The following is a 16,127-nucleotide window of genomic DNA, read 5'->3' as shown; positions in this document are numbered from 1 at the left end:
GTCGTGTGAATGAAAAACCTCCGCCAAGGTTGACTGCGCGTTGGACTGCGATGACGTCACGGATGAGTGTCAGTTATTGACGGTGGGCGTAGGTTCGGTGATTATGGGCGGGACTTGCTAACTGTAGGCGGGACTAGGTGACTGTGGGCGGGGCTTGTGCTTATGGGGGGGGGGCTGGTGACCAGGGGGCGGGGCTTGGTGACTTGGGGGCGGGGCTTTGAGATGCGTGTCAAAAGTCAAAACCCAACCAACTAATCATGGGACCATCATGGACCTCATCATCATGGGACCTCCTTTGCCAGTACCAAAATATGAAAAGAGGTTTTCCTCTTTTGGCGTCCTCTGGTCTAACACTGTTTTGAGACGAGGCTCAAAAGAAAGCTGCCTCTGGTGTGGACCAATCAGTTTCAAAGACAATGCATTTATTATCAGAGTATATTTTTTGTTTGCATTCTGACCACAAGGATTGTGGTTAATGCAGACATGATTCCTTGTAAAAGGTTTCAGTTTGGTGTTTTAACATCTCAACCAACTCGCGAGGAAAAAAATCGACGACGTTTCAGGCAATGATCCTTGTTCATAGCGCATATGAGAGGATAATACTGGTAGTAACCTCCTGGTTACACCAGCCCACAGGGGATTATTCTGTCCGTCCGTCGATGGGAGGGGTGGGGCTGGGTGGAGAGGGAGGGGCTGGGTGGGGAGGGGAGGGTGGGGCTGGGTGGGGAGGGGAGGGGCTGGGTGGGGAGGGTGGGGAGGCGCTGGGTAGGGAGAGTGGGGCTGGGTGGGGGTTGAGAGGGTGGGGCTGGGTGGGGAGAGGCTGGTCACACCGTGGTGCCCTTATAAAGTCAACGTTTAACCTACTCACGCCGGCTTGTGCCCGCCCTCACAGTCGGGCATATTTGCGGAATACACCACGCCGCCGTTGACCCTGGCCATTGACCGAGCAACCCAACGTTCCTACCAGCTCCCTCCGCAGGACAACGTGTTTCTAGGTGGATACTGCAGTTTACACCCTGGCGCCTGATAATAATTACATTTTAAACAACATTCCTGAGTTTATTTAGTGACACGTTAATATGTTCAGGCTTTGTCTGTTGTTCAGTTATCTCCTCATAGTGTCACCATTCATAGGCATACTTTAAAAATAAAACGGTTCATAGAGGAGACTTTTTTTCCAACTAAATTTTTATCCGGCCCCATGATGCAAAGCACAGTTTAATCTAGCAATGGATAGATCTTGGCTAATTATAACGACGAATGCGCAAATGAAATACTCCAAGAACGTTGTTGTATTGCTAACGTACAACGTGCATCGCAGTGTCAAGCAGTGGGAAGCAGCAGCAGCTGCAGCTGGTGCCGCTACCCCAAGCACGAGGACTTGCAAACACCTGCAACTGCATCGTCTTGAAACGCACTCAATGCACCGCAGCCGGAGGCTCACAAATGAAAATGACAATCGTGTGTCCCCCACCTCTTTGACAGGTTGCAGCAACGATTTGCGACCCGTAACCGATGTGAGCGCCAGGCTGCAGATTTGTATACGAAAACCCGAAAAGCGATTCTCAAAGGTAAAATCATTGCATGTAAAACGTGACTGTAGGAATTCATATTATTTTGGTATTTTGGTAAAGTCACGTAGAACAAAACATTTAATAAAACAAACTACCACGTTTCGATTGCAACACAAGCAATCGTCATCTCTTTTTTTTCCTCCTGATTACGATAGCTTGAATTGCGATCGAAACGTCGTGATTTTTTGTTAATGTTTTTGTTCTACGTGACTTTACCGAAAGACCCAAATAATACGTATACATGGGTTTCTTCTCGATTGTTATACAACGGTATTGATCACACTTATCCTTGAATTTATATGATGCTTTCATGTATGTTATTGCTGATTATCCTCGCTTCTTGCGTGTGTTCAGGAGCCAGATGCCAATGTCTTGGACACTTCACGTGGCCTCAATGTGCACGTGGCCTGGCACAGGCGCGGTGGTGACGTCACCGTCACTTCGTGACGAAGGGCGGCCGTGTTGGTTCTGAATGCCAATGTCGAGCTCGGCTGGCCACAACGAGGCGGCTTCAGGAGAGAGTTATCCGACAGCGTGACGAAATGTCTCGTAGCGCCCATCTCTCTTAGCCGAGGGGAACCCCCGATGGCAGCTTGCCCTGTCCGGCACGAGGCGGCTTCAGCACCGGCCTGCAAGAGGGCATTAATACTGCCGGTAGGGGGGCGATGATCCCTGCGTGGGATGCCAATTGAGTAAAGAACTCAGTCGCCAGAGATGGCGCTGACTTGGTGGATGCTTTTATGCAGCAGGGGCTGATGATGATGACTATCATGATCATGATGATGATCATCATGATGGTCACGATGATGACCATCATCATTATGATCATCATCATTAGCACAGTGTGGATGAGACGAAACAGTAAGTCTTGTAGACCGAGTCCTCAACATGCGTGTAAGAAATAAGAATCACGGTCGTAGCGATAGAACAGTGAACAATTGTTTAAAAACCGCCAGCCAACAGCCTAAATGGTGGACGCTTGCCAGTGTGAGTCTGAGTCCAACTGCATAGAAGTTTAATCAGTAACACACCACCACAGGCACACCTTAACGCAGCACTCACCGTAACGGCAGACACCAGCACGACATTTACATCATCTGGCTCCACTGAAGGAGGAATAAAATGCACTTCTGAAGAACAGGACGACACGGTAGAGGGTTCATAGGTCAGGGTACACGTTGGTGCCACCGCAGGTGAAGGCACGAGTGGAGCCAGTGGTGTAAGTGTGCAGGCGGTGCAACTGCACATCGGGGCTCACTAGCCACAGTAGGGCAGGAACCGGACTACGGAAAGGTGGGAAATTGGACAGGGAACTCCCCCCCCACATCACGGTCCTTGCACCCAGTGGCCATGCCAACCGCGTGGCACGACTGCTCAACGTGGTCAAGGCGCATTCAGTGTTCGATGCTTTACCGTGAAAGCCATCTCCACCACCGTGTAACATGCCCCGTGTCTCATCATTATCACCACCACGTCCTCCTCCTTTAGTGCAAGTGTTACAAATGTACAATAACCACAAGTCAGCGCCGCTCCTTCGTATGAGGGCGTGATCGGAAAGTCGGTGGCGTGACGTGATGAAAGTGTCAATCGTGTTTATCTCGTGCTGTCTGTCGAAGGACCATGCCGAACTGCCTTGCGATAGGCCCCAATTTGACATCGTAGTGCACTGAAATAGTGATCGTGCAGCAAGGGAAATCATCAAAAACACACATCAAGCAAGGGCACGTAAGTACAACTTACTTTGTCTTATCAAACCCCTGTGTATTTATTAACATGATACAATGTTTTTTTAACGATTCAGAACCAAAGGGGTGCAAGGCTGCAGAAAGGTTAAAAACCACTGGTTTAAGGAAACTTATGCAAGGCACTGGGACCCAGATCTTGCGAGTCTGGATTGTATCCAGATGTATCTGGGATTCGTACGTTTTCTGCTGTTTCAGCAACACAAGTCGATTTCACACACACACACACATAACTGCATACCAAATTATAGTCAATATACCACTATCAAACTCCATAATCACTCACCTCTCAACTGCTAGTTCCCTCATTGTATGTATCTACGTTGAACTTCTTTCGCACCGTACGTAGCCCAACCGTTTTCACCGTTCTCATCTCCTATCGCATTGGCGATAACAACTCTTCCCCGGGCTCTCGCCTGGTTAAATAACATCAATAATTTACATAACCACATTCTCTGGGTTATAAGAGATGCCGGAAATTAAGACTCACAACAAACTTTGGTATCGTTTTGAAAAGGAGGAGAAAAAACCCCCACCAACCAATCAATCTCGCAAGAACACGGACAATGCGAGAGAGTGGGAAACAGGGGTGTCACACATCAAGTGGTGAGGTGTGGAGCGGATGCTGCCAAAAGCAAGTAAAGCTTGTGTCTTGGAAAATACGGCGGTGGTGAAAGGGGGCTGTGTGGTGGCAATAACGCTGTTGACTGTAATTGATCAAGTGTATTCGAATCTGGTCACTCGTGTGAAAGGTGGAAGCGGCTGTCCTGGCAATCGAGGCCACGTGGTGGACTTTCAGACGCACCCCCAGCGTTGGTTTTAAAAATACAGGAAAAAAATTGTACCGCGTCATCCGGAGAATGAGGAAATTGATGCCTTTGCATAGTTTATGCACTTCAACATTTAAGCTAGAGTATTAACAAATTGCTATGTATGAAATAATAAGCTGATACTATTATGACGATGCCAATTATCAGCGTATTTTTCAAGATCATTCTCACACACGATGTAACCAGCACGGGGGAGTTGAAAACCATGCTGAGGATAGCGGTGACGTCGAATGTTACTGCAGAAATGTAGCGCAGTGACTTATGGCTTTGCCCAACTTCTTAAGTAGTTTAAATTCCGTCGAAAACCAAAACAACAACAACAACATCTAAGTAACATTTTATCAATGTGCTGGCTTACGTTGTCATTGAGCCAAGTGTGGTGGTGTATGCCAGTAATCCATCACTTTGGAGGCCAGGGTTGGTGGACCACGACTACTTTGTGAATATCTCAATCCTGCTGAGCTGCAACGTCGCCAGAAGATGGCAATACAGCAAGTGTGTTTCACCCAATTACTCTATCAGGATTTGAACCCAGGCTGAAATGTAATGCACACTTTCTTGTATCGATAACAGATTGATTTTTTTCTTTGGATTGGGCCACATTAATGATCTGGCAACATTTCTGTCGTAAGACCCTCCACCACCCGACACAAGTTTTTATTTATGTATATTTTGTATTAACTCCTTGAGCTACTTGGGGGCGCTCAGCTTTCGCTTGCTTTTGCTTTAACCTAGCGACGCCACCGGTCTCTTTCTCAGGACATTTTTCAATTCCCCGTGTGCCCCCCCCCCCTCTGCCCCCCCAGGTGTTTCCTCTCGCCACAATCGCTCAGCTGAACGATTGCTCGAGTGCGTCCGACTGTCCGCCGGACGCCCCGAACGAACCCTGCAGCTCGCCCTGGTCCCCGAGGGCAGCGTCCGTGGGGACGGTTTCCGCGGCGGCGTCGTCGTCGGCATCGGCCTCGTTGGCGACGGAAGGACCCCCACCCCAGTCGGCGAAGGGGCTGGCGGGCGGTCGCACGGGGCTGAGGTGCTTGCGCAGGAAGGTCCCCCAGAAGTCGCCCTTCTCGGCCTTCTCCGAGTGATCGTCCGCGATCCTGGGGGGTTCGGGGCGAGGGAGGTCACACGAACCATCGTAGTCTCCGGGTCATGAAGAAGCACGTTGCTTTCTTCTTGGCTTTTACAACTCATTTGTTTTTAAAGCTTGACTCAAGGCTATTTTACCATTTCTACGTTATTTAGTTTAAGTTTAATGGGTTATTGTCGTGCTGATACTCTATTTTGTCTTGTACCACGCTTTGAGATCGCTGATGTGAGGCGAGTCATCGACTCCGGGAATACATTTGGGGTGCGTCTGACTTTCGAAAGCGGTAATCTCTTATCCGTGCAACTTGTATTCCATCTTATAATTTGGCCTTCTCCCAGTCATGATCAATCCACTACTGGATGATGAAAATCATCAAGCGTGACGGTGATTACGACTGCTGATCACGTAGTAACGCTACGAAACACCGCAGTGCACTGACGATGGTCATGAGTAATCATTGTCTACGTGTGTATAGAAGAAGACAAATTATAATACATCCACTAATTGAACCTTATAGCGGGACCCCGGGGTCCCGAATAAACTAAAGTCAAAATGGTAATTTATTTTTCATTTTTGGCGACTCCGTCCCACCGCGCACATGAACGCCGCGACCCGCCTGGCGCGGATTGTTCTGTTGTCGTGTCCAAGCGCAGCGGCGAGGACGAATGCGCAGAAGAAACAAAACTTTGAAAGTTTGATTAGCGCATCGTGTAGAGCTCGTCGAGAGGGATAGTTCGCCGTATCGTTCGCCTTCTACAGACATAAAATTACGTCCAAACGCAGTTGATGCGAGAGCCGAGGGCTTATGGGACCCCGGGGTCCCGCCATAAGGTTCAGTTATTGGCTGACCTGATAATTATGGGGGTGGGGGGGGGGGATTGCAGACCCCTCGTTTAATAACGACGAGCGTTTTACTAAATGTTTGATTGCTTTTGCCGATTCGTAAGAAAATGAATAAATTAAATCCACAGACTAAGGCTCGAATAAAACGTTATAAACTGTCATAGCCTCGACTGCAATCAACCACTGACCAATCAATGTAACACCGAAGCCGGGTGAGTGTCAGGTTGTGTGGATACAACTGCGGAGCACAGCTCCAGAGGACAAACAAGCGGATGGGAGAGATCATTCCGAGGTTCAGCAGTGCGAGGGAAGAAGCAGGTAGAGAAATGTTGTGACCTGCAGTGTGGCGAGCGAGAGGGTGAGTGGTTAAGTGTAGTTGTGACATGCAGTATGGCGACTGGGTGAGTGGGTGGATGACCTGAAGTTATGGTGTTTGAAAACAGCGCGGATGAAACGAAACAGTCAAACTAAACTATTTTTTTTATTTTACCAGGTAAGACCCTCTGAGCTACGTAGCTCTTTTTCAGCAGTGACCTGACCACAAATGAAAGCTCAACGAAGTGGCTTATCACGTGCACAGTTATAGCAGCCAAATACTCAAAACGCGTGATTCTAAACGTGAAGAAAAAAGCCGGAGGACCCGGAGAAAAATCCACGTGACCACTGGGAGAGAGACACGCAACCTCCAAATATACAGCAGCAGCAGGCGTCAGGGTCGGGGTCGAACCCACGACCTCCTGCACACCAGGCGAGGCAGTTAACATCTCCTAGCCCCCACAGCGCTCCAGGGAAGCACGGTCGTAGTGACAGAAGCGTGACAAGGAGGCGACATGGCCACCGGTGAGTGAGAGCGAGCGGCAGGAACGCACGCGGTGGCCTGTGGGCCCTCGTTGTCCGTGAGTCGCTCGTGGTCGCCCAGGCGGTGAGAAAACAGCGTCGCCTTCAGGGCCTTGAGTCCGGACGCTGGTGGCTGCTGAGAACACGGGAAACGAAGAACAGAGGCGCAGGACGTGGGAGAGCTGGGGGGGGGGTGTACAGACGCGAGCGCACGGTGGAGCCGGGGGGGGGGCGTACGTCACAAGTGGGAATGCACCACGAGGGTTAGCGGAGTTCGAGCGGTGGCTGAGTGGCAGGGTGCAAGCAGTAGGAATACAATGAGACGGAGTCAGTCGAGGACTTGGCCACAGGACACGTGGTGGAACAAGAGGCAACGCGGTATAGCGGTGAACGGGGTACAGTGGTGTACAGGGTATTATGGTAAACTTAGTACGATGATTAATTAAATACAATGGTGTACAGGGTATGATGGTGAACTTCTTACAATGGTGAACTAAGAACAATGGTGTACTGGATACAATGATGAACGGGATACAATGGTGTACGTGGTACAATGGTGTACTGGGTATAACATATTACAGCATTGTACAGAGTTAAGTTTGAGACATAATACAAATGTAAATAGAGTATATAATCGTGTTAACGCAGTACAATAAGACAGTACTGGGGTGAACACAATAGGAGAGAGACACGCTCCGTTATAATGATTGTTTATGATACAACACAATTCACACCGCGCCATCCCAGAGTGCTTTGCACGCAATAAGAGACTTCCATCTCGTTTCAAACATTTTAGAGGGCACCTCCAGTGGCAGCTGCCCCTGTGCAGCACAAAGTGAACCCAGCAGGGGGATGTGATTGCTGATCCCGAGTGAGTTGGTGTCATCCCGAGTGAGTTGGTATGATCCCGAGTGAGTTGGTGTCATCCCGAGTGAGTTGGTGTGATCTCGACTGAGTTGGTCATTTTTAGATTTTCACAAAAACGTGGACCACGACACTGACGCACAACGGCGGCCCACTCATTTTCGAATGACGTCAGCGTCCACTGCGAGGCAAACGGCACTCTCACTCTTATGGTCAACAACTCATCGCAGTATTAACCAGGGCAGCCTTGCAGACTCGAACCACCACCGCCGCCGCCACTCACGTCTCTGTGCTCGCCCGCCCTGCCCGCAGACTCCGCTAGCGCCCCCTCGCTGGGCTGCCCCCCCGCGGCCGCGACCTCCGTGCCGCCGTGGTCACCGCAGAGGCCCGTGCCGCCGGCGTTCAGCTGCGGCCCCCAGCCCGGGAAGGGGCTGGCGGCCTGGGAGGAGCGCGTGACGCTGCTCTGCCGCTTGAGCAGCGCGCCCCAGAAGTCGGGCTTCTCGCTGGGTCTCTCCTCCTCTTCTTCCTTCACCGGCGGCCGCTCCTCTTCCCTCTCGTCGACGCTGTTCGCACCCCCAAGCGCAGACGCAACGAGCGCACGCGACGGTCACACGCTGCGGTGTCCGTCCGCGCACGATCAAGCCGTGCGACTTTGTCGCAGGAACGGTCGCGGTGGGAAGAGAGCATTGATGGATCGCCCGTTCACACCTCGTGTGGCGAAAGGCGCCCGATTGAAAACGCGCAGTGACCGCGCGTTCCGCGTCGCCGTTCCGCGTCGCCGTTCCGCGTCGCGTGGAACGCTCTGGCGGACAAACTCAACAAGCTCAGCCACTTCGGGCGAGACTTGAAGACCATTTTCGTTTTATTTTACCAGGTAAGGCCCACTGAGCTGTAGAGCTCTTTTTCAGAAGCGACCTGGCCACAAATGATAACACAACGAAGTGGCTTATCACGTGAAAATGTATTGCAGCCAAATACTCGAAACGCGTGTTGATTCTAAATGTGGATGGAAAACCGGAGAACCCGGTGAAAAATCCACGGGAGAACATGCAAACTCCAAATATACAGCAAGCGCCAAGACGCAATCCATGTCCATGACGAGACAAGAAGACACTGCTGCTGCTGCTGTACATGAGAGATGCTGTTCGCGTGATATTGGGCTTCTTAAATGACTACTTAGATTACATCAAACATCATCACGTGTGATGCTGCCATGGTCACATGCAACCACTACATGGTTACTAAGCTACCACATTCCGAGAGGCTCAACCAAGACGCATGCTGAGCCGGCATTTCCTGTCGCCATCACCAACGCCCACTTGTACATAGCCACGCCTACTCAGCCACTAGCACCACCCACACGGAGTGGCCTCCCATTGGGCTCTTACTGGATTCGGGCCCCGCCCACGACCCAGGTAGCCCCTCCCACTGTTCAGGTAACTATATATACGTCTATATTTTAGGCATGGTGGTCACCCCGTTCAAAACACTACCCAGGCTCGACCCTGCTTAGCTTCCGAGATCTGAGTTGCCATAGCATTTGGGTGGAGTGGTGGAGAGGGGGGTGGGGGCACAGACGACCGCCTGACCGCGTGGGTTCTGGCTCCTCGTTCTCCGTCAGCCGTTCGTGGTCTCCGTATTTGGGCGAGAAGAGCGAGGTGACGTCCTTCCATCCACGCACGCTCACCCCGTGCACCTGCGCCGGCACAATGGGAAGAGCGCCGCTCCATTCAGTGGTAAAGGCTCCCATAGACTTCAATGTTAAAGGCTCCCATAGACTTCAATGTTAAAGGCTCCCATAGACTTCAATGTTAAAGGCTCCCATAGACTTCAGTGTTAAAGGCTCCCATAGACTTCAGTGTTAAAGGCTCCCGTAGACTTCAATGTTAAAGACACCCATAGACTTCAATGTTAAAGGCTCCCGTAGACTTCAATGTTAAAGGCTCACATAGACTTCAATGTTAAATACACCCGTAGACTTCAATGTTAAAGGCTACCATAGACTTCAATGTTAAATACACCCATAGACTTCAATGTTAAAGGCTCCCATAGATTTCAATGTTAAAGGCTCCCATAGAGTGCAATGTTAAAGGCTACCATAGACTTCAATGTTAAAGACACCCATAGACGTCAATGTTAAAAACACCCATAGACTTCAATGTTAAATCGTCCCAATGACTTCTTCAATGTCAAAGACTCCAATAGACGTCAATGCCAAAGGCTCCGATAGACTTCACTGTTAAACGCACCCAAATTGAGTTACACGACTTGAGGATACAACAACGACAACAACAACAGAGTGAGTTAAATAAAAGCGTGTAAAAAGTGTTGACCTGATTTTCAACTTCACGGTACGTGCAAAGGGACGGAGCTCCCTGAGCAGTGGGTGGCGCTAGACCACGAGTGGGTGTGTCTATGAGAAAGTGGGCAGGGTGGGCGGACGGAGGGCGGGGCTACCGGCTCACGACGTGTCCCGGTTGAGCATCCCAGAAATGTGGCAGCTTTACAAAAAAGTCCGTCACAAAGTGCACTCACGTAATTGGGTTTGGCAGCGGTGGAAATTTCGCATTGCTGTGGCAGGATACAGCCTTGTGAAGAGAGATAATGACTCTTCACTTCCCCGCAAACTGGTACTTATTTTATCGACCCGAAGTACGATGGCCTCAGTTGACCCTGAACAGGTATGTGAACTTGTGACCCTTCGATGCAGAGGTGAGCGCTCAAATCATAGCGCCGCGGGCAACATAAATCGTCACGCGGCAACACAAAACACAACACGTGGAATTGCGATTGTGATGAGATGCAATGGGGAGGAGGTTGGTTCGCTTTACCTTCGAGGCGAGCTGAGTGACCGAGGTGGACACGTCCTCCAGGAGCTTCCCGTCGTTGACCTGTGTGGGGGACAGTCGAGACACGGACGGCACAACTGTGGGTATTCAGGGTGCGACGTCCTGCATCGTGAGGTGGAGGAGAGAGGAGAAGGGAGGAGGAGGGAGGAAGAGGAGGAGGGGAAGGCGGCGATAGACAATGACGTTTTTCGTCAATGAGCCCTTTGTCAGTCCCATGTTTCCAATTCACAATTTTGGTCGAATGAGCGTTGTTTATCTCACGTTAAGTAGTTGGGAAAATCTATTTTTTTACGGATAAAAATGCACGTAGATGTGCAGCCCCGTGTCAATCCATGGTGGTTATTTTGACCATACTTCACCACGCTGGTGAGTGCGGGTTGGTAAAAGCAGGGAGTTAAGACGTGGGGGGCATATGAGTAGATCACAACAATGGAATGTTCTTCTGCCCCTGGTATTCCTGGTGGTCACCCATCCAATGACTTTCCAGGTGTATCCATCAAACTCAGGAGGCCGAATTCTGCCGTAGATCTCAGGATGAGCATTGCAAAAAAACAACGTCTGGGAAAGACCGGGCCAATGGAAAATCATGGCGGCCCCTTCCACCAGCAAGTGGCGTGAGCAAGAAATCGCAGGGCTGCACCTTTTACAAATTCACGCCACCGCCACCGTCACCGTCTCCAGGGCGGCGGTGACGGTGGCGGTGGTGGCTATGTCGGTGGTGACGGTGGTGGAGTGGTGGCGGTGGCGGTGACAGTGGTGGCGTGGTGCCGGTGGTGGCTATGTCGGTGGTGCCGGTGGCGGTGGTGGTGGCGTGGTGGCAATGGCGGTGACGGTGGTGGCGTGGTGGTGGTGGAGTGGTGGCGGTGGCGGTGACGGTGGTGACGGTGGTGGCGTGGTGACGGTGGTGGCGTGGTGGCGGTGACGGTGGTGACGGTGGTGGCGTGGTGACGGTGACGGTGCGATCTCGTTTTGCGTCACTCGTCACGAGCGGATGATTTGCGGTGACACGGCTGACATTGGAACAATGCTCGCCGTGTCTGGTGACGCTCAATAATTTAGAGCCTTGGTCCGGTGCGCCGTGCGATTCAATCCCCGCTGCGCTTAATTGGCCCAGGGTACGGTTACAGCCGAGGCACCCGGCCCCCCCCACCTGCGCCCCCCCAACCCACCCTACCTGCCCCCCCCCCAACCAACCCCACCTTTTGGGAGGGGGCGGGGCGTTTCCGCAGATTTTCGCCGTCCGCTGGGCGGCAACGCAGCCAGCGGTTGTTGCGCTTTGCGACAATTTGTCGGCGTCGCCGGCGTTCGGGAAAGAAAGTAAATGGTGATGTAACATTAACTATTTAATGTGATGCGCACGCGAGGCCAGGGATAACAACAATAAATAAATAGGGTTATCGAAGAGTGGCGGCCGCCGGCGAACATTCTGTGCCCCAGCCGGCGATTGGCATCTTGGCGACAGCCCTCGTTTCTGGCCGAAGCGAGTGGAAAAGGTTTTTCTCTCTCAAAGTCCAGTTCCACATCACTACCTATGCCTCTACATTCGCCGTCTGCGTGCCAATATTTTCCATTCGGAGTTAAATTGGTTTATTGGTGCGTTCCACGCAACCGGATTTCGACAGCCGAAATTTTTTTTTTTGAAGATTACAGATCGGCTCAAAAATAAAACACTCCATTATTAGTCACGTCGTTTATTTATTAATGATGACGGCTTGGCGAGGCCTTCATCCAGCAGTGGATTGATCATGGCTGATGATGATGACGATGACATCGGTGGCGAGTGATATTTGAAGCACCAGCCCGCAACTGGCTCGCTGATGAAGCGCATGGTGCAATACATCAACTCCCAACGCCAACACGGCATGGGCAGGCATTCATCCAGCAGTGGATTGAAAACGAGATGTAAATGATTACCATTCATTATTACATTCAAATTGCATAACAACTCCAGCTTTTACAAATTTGCGATGCCCAAACGGAAATATGCAGTCGAAACTTGGTCAAACATTTGTAAAGCCTAATGAGTGGGCAGCGCCTCTCCGCGTTCAGTATAGACGGTAATCTGCCCGCTACGGCTTTATTCGGGATTTTAAAATCCATTCATCCCTTGTTAAGCAGCGCTTTCTTTTACTCGTTTTGCCAAGGAGGCATCGAAGGAGCGTGGCTTTTAATTTAAATTTCTGTGCAAAAGCCTTCGTCTGTAACTGTGAACAATCAACTCTGCGATACAAAGCACAACAACAATTCGGAACGACGTTGGAATCCTGGTTCTCGTATCTGGGGTGGAGCACGCGGGTCCCAGCACGCTGCGCCGGAAATAACTCAGAGTGAAGCAGCAGCAGCAGAGAGGGCGACTGATGGTCAACCACTTACCGATTCACTCCCAGACACTCGCTCACTCACCGGCGGTAAGTCGTCTCCTCGCTACTGCCCTGGTTACTCTGGCCCCAAACTTCACTCATTGATAGCTTCACCCTGATCATGGGATACCTTTTTGCCATTATCAAAGTATGTAAAATAAGAAGAGGTGTTACCCTCTCTGAAGAAGGTTGAGAGCCTTTTCTGAAGAAGGCTGTCTGTCTCTGGTGTAGACCAATCAGTTTCAAAGACAATACTTTATTATCATTATTATGAGAGCATGTTTGTTTGCATGTTCACCACAAGTAGTGTGTGGTTAATGCAGACTTGACTCCCTGCAAAAGGTTTCTATTTTGTGACGATGACGACGATGGTGGAGAGTTGGTGGACAATGAACGTTGTGAGTGCCCTGTTAGGGGGGGGGGGGGGGCGCACGTGGCCCGAAGGGTAATCGTATCCGGGCGGCCAGCAATGAACAGCGCTGTCGCAGTAGTACGAAACAATTCCTAACGCGCGCATATTTTGAGAATCGGACGCGATGTTCGATCGAGAACTCAGAGGTGTGGAGCCAGAGATCAAAGCCCCTCGTATGTTGGCCTCAACCAGGTGAGAGCCGGAACAGGTGAGAGTCTGATTAGCTGAGGGCCTGGAGAAGTGAAGACATGAACAGGTGACAGTCTGGACAGGTGAGAAACTGAACAGGAGAGAGCTTGAACAGGTGAAGGCATGAATAGGTAAATACCTGAACAGGTGACAGCCTGGACAGGTGAGAAACTGAACAGGAAAGAGCTTGAACAGGTGAAGGCATGAATAGATAAATGCCTGAACAGGTGAGAGCCTGGACAGGTCAGAGCTTGAACAGGTGAGCCTGATCAGGTGACCCTGAACAGGTGTGAGCCGTGAAGTGATGCTTGAAGTTGCGCTTTCAGCGTCCCTTGGTAATGAGACGAAGAATCCGTCCGGAAATCTCCCAGAGCAGGGTGTTCGAGAACGGTCGACGGAAGTGGACACAGCAGAGCTACCTCTGAGAGATCCCTCCGTGCGATATTCTGGTCCACACCACGGAGGTCAGAGCAATGCCACCTGCCTTGGCACGCAACGTAATATTTGTCGCGTGACAAAGCTATACAGTATTTTTTATATTCACGGCTGGAATTTGGCCAAATTAAGTGGAAAGGCGACGACGCACCGTCGGTGTGAAAACACTCCCGCGTTGATGCGAAATTGAAGCCAAGCAAGAACATCTGGAGCAACAGTTTAGGTCCGCAAGAAACTCAAGGGGGGGGGGGGCGTAGATTCACGAAGACATTTATGACTTGCACAAAATATCAGCTTGAATTCGGGTTCACGTCTCCTTTGCGACTGGGCGTTATCCGTAGCCAGGAATCGAACTCGTGTCGGCAGGGTTTGCAGCGCGCTGCACAAACCACGGCGCCACCGCTCACTCACCCACTACGCAGCACCTCCGATACCCCCGCACCCCCAATTATCACGGTTGGCTACGTACGGTACGAAAGAAGTTCAACATACATGCATGCAACCCGACAAATACATACAAAATACGACGCCTAGTTAATGTGACAACGGAGACTGATTACCGTGCATGCAGAGATTAAAAGAAGTTCTCTCAACTTGATGCAAGCAGCAGTAATAACCACAACAACAGCAGGGTCACCACCGCGGTGTTCCCGATGGGACTGACCGAGCGAGCGAGCCAAGCACACGCACCTTCTCGGGAGGAGGAGGAGGTTCGTTCTCTTCCATGCTGTCCTCATTCTCGGACAGGACCCTTGCGATCTTGCTTTTGTACGAGTTCCAGAATCCCTGGGTCATCGTATCGTCTGTCACCCTCTGACAGGTGCTAATTGCGGACGGAATTGCCAATTGCAGGGTGCGCTCGCTGGCTCGGGCAGAAACCAGGGGACGCGGGCAAGCCCCTTGTGGGGCTTTGCGACGTGTCGAATCCTGGCAGAGAATTGGCTCGCGTGGAGGGAGATGTCGCGCACTCCTCGTTCTTATTCTTCTCTCTACGCGAACAATTTCATAATTCCGCTGCTTGCGTCACATCTCTCTGGGGCTCGCCAGCGGGCCCGCTATTCTTTTCCTTCCTTTAATTTTTCACTTTGCTTTCCTGTAATTCAGCTCGCGGCCAGACCCCCCCCCCTACGCATTAATAATGACCACGCAGCCCTCAACAGTCTCGCTGGCTGCCGTGCTATGTTACCACTCAGCGGTGGTGGTGGCGGTGGTGGTGGTTGAGGTGGGGGGGGGGAAGAAACCCTTCACGTTAAGAGCCCCCCCCGCCTGCCAACGCCACCCGAGATACACACTCACACACAAGCATGAGCCGGCCGCTTCAAAATAAAAGTCAGCGAGGCATCGTTTTACTGTTGCCAGCGCCGCGAATGACTCACTCGGTAGCTACCGCCACTGCCACCACCATGACTTCGATTAAAATTGCATCGAATGCCCCCCCTCCACCCTGACCTGCCCCACCACCCCCCGTGGACTTGCCATCACTGGCCCCAGATGTGTAACTTCGTTGTGTCTTTGCGCGGCGACATCGGAGAGAAATGTAGCCATTTTAAATAAGTTATTTTAGATTTCTGCACCTTTTTAATAACCTTTCCTGAAAGCAAGACCTGCCTTCCAGTGGGTGGCTTCGATGCCGCGATAAAAGAGAGCATTGCTGAACGTGTGCCAGATCGCGGCTTTCGTAATGAAACCTGTCTCACTCAAATACAGGAATGTCCTACCCCTGCCAGATCGTTGCATTACTCACGTAACTCACATCATGTAAATGACTAAACATTACCCGGGCTCAGAAACGTCTTGTGTGTGTGTGTGTGCGCCCTTCATCAATTAGCTTTGCCAACGAATTATCATCATCTGCAGCAGCAGAAATGCTCTATCCACTTCTGGATGAAGGCCTTCTCAAGCCGTCACCATCTGTCGTGGCCTCAGCGATGTATAACGATCCATCTAGCAGCTGCACGAAATGGTTCCCAAGCTCAGGACTCCAAGGCGGACGTCCGCTCGGGGCGACGTCCCTCCGTTGACCATCGGCTCACGAGTTCTCCACCACCAGACTTGTCACACGCTCTCGCTGCGATGTCTCGAACGTTCTCCGATGCGCGCATCTC

The 16,127-nt window shown here is 51.2% G+C and overlaps 1 protein-coding gene across 1 annotated transcript; it reads right to left on the bottom strand.

Moving 5' to 3' along the window:
- Positions 1-4,960: 4,960 nt before the first annotated feature.
- On the bottom strand, positions 4,961-15,112 carry LOC144938636 (uncharacterized). The gene is made up of 6 exons (XM_078866619.1): positions 14,713-15,112; positions 10,609-10,668; positions 9,367-9,473; positions 8,061-8,340; positions 6,946-7,049; positions 4,961-5,243 (listed from the first exon to the last, which is right to left on the bottom strand). Exons 1-6 carry the CDS (start codon positions 14,815-14,817, stop codon positions 4,976-4,978), a joined length of 924 nt encoding a protein of 307 aa, XP_078722745.1. The 5' UTR covers positions 14,818-15,112; the 3' UTR covers positions 4,961-4,975.
- Between the last annotated feature and the right edge of the window lie 1,015 nt (positions 15,113-16,127).

Source organism: Lampetra fluviatilis, chromosome 22, assembly GCF_964198595.1.
Source record: "Lampetra fluviatilis chromosome 22, kcLamFluv1.1, whole genome shotgun sequence".
Lineage (NCBI taxonomy): Eukaryota > Metazoa > Chordata > Hyperoartia > Petromyzontiformes > Petromyzontidae > Lampetra > Lampetra fluviatilis.
This window is presented reverse-complemented; position numbering and strand designations above follow the sequence as displayed.

Bases quoted from the DNA above. Each gene is read 5' to 3' on its own strand.
- LOC144938636 (XM_078866619.1), bottom strand. From the start codon at position 14,817: ATGACCCAGGGATTCTGGAACTCGTACAAAAGCAAGATCGCAAGGGTC. The intron at 10,669-14,712 runs GTGCGTGTGCTT...TCCCCCACACAG, and splicing joins CTCCTCCTCCTCCCGAGAAG to GTCAACGACGGGAAGCTCCT. The intron at 8,341-9,366 runs GTCAGGCGGTCG...GGGTGCGAACAG, and splicing joins GAGGAGCCAGAACCCACGCG to CGTCGACGAGAGGGAAGAGG.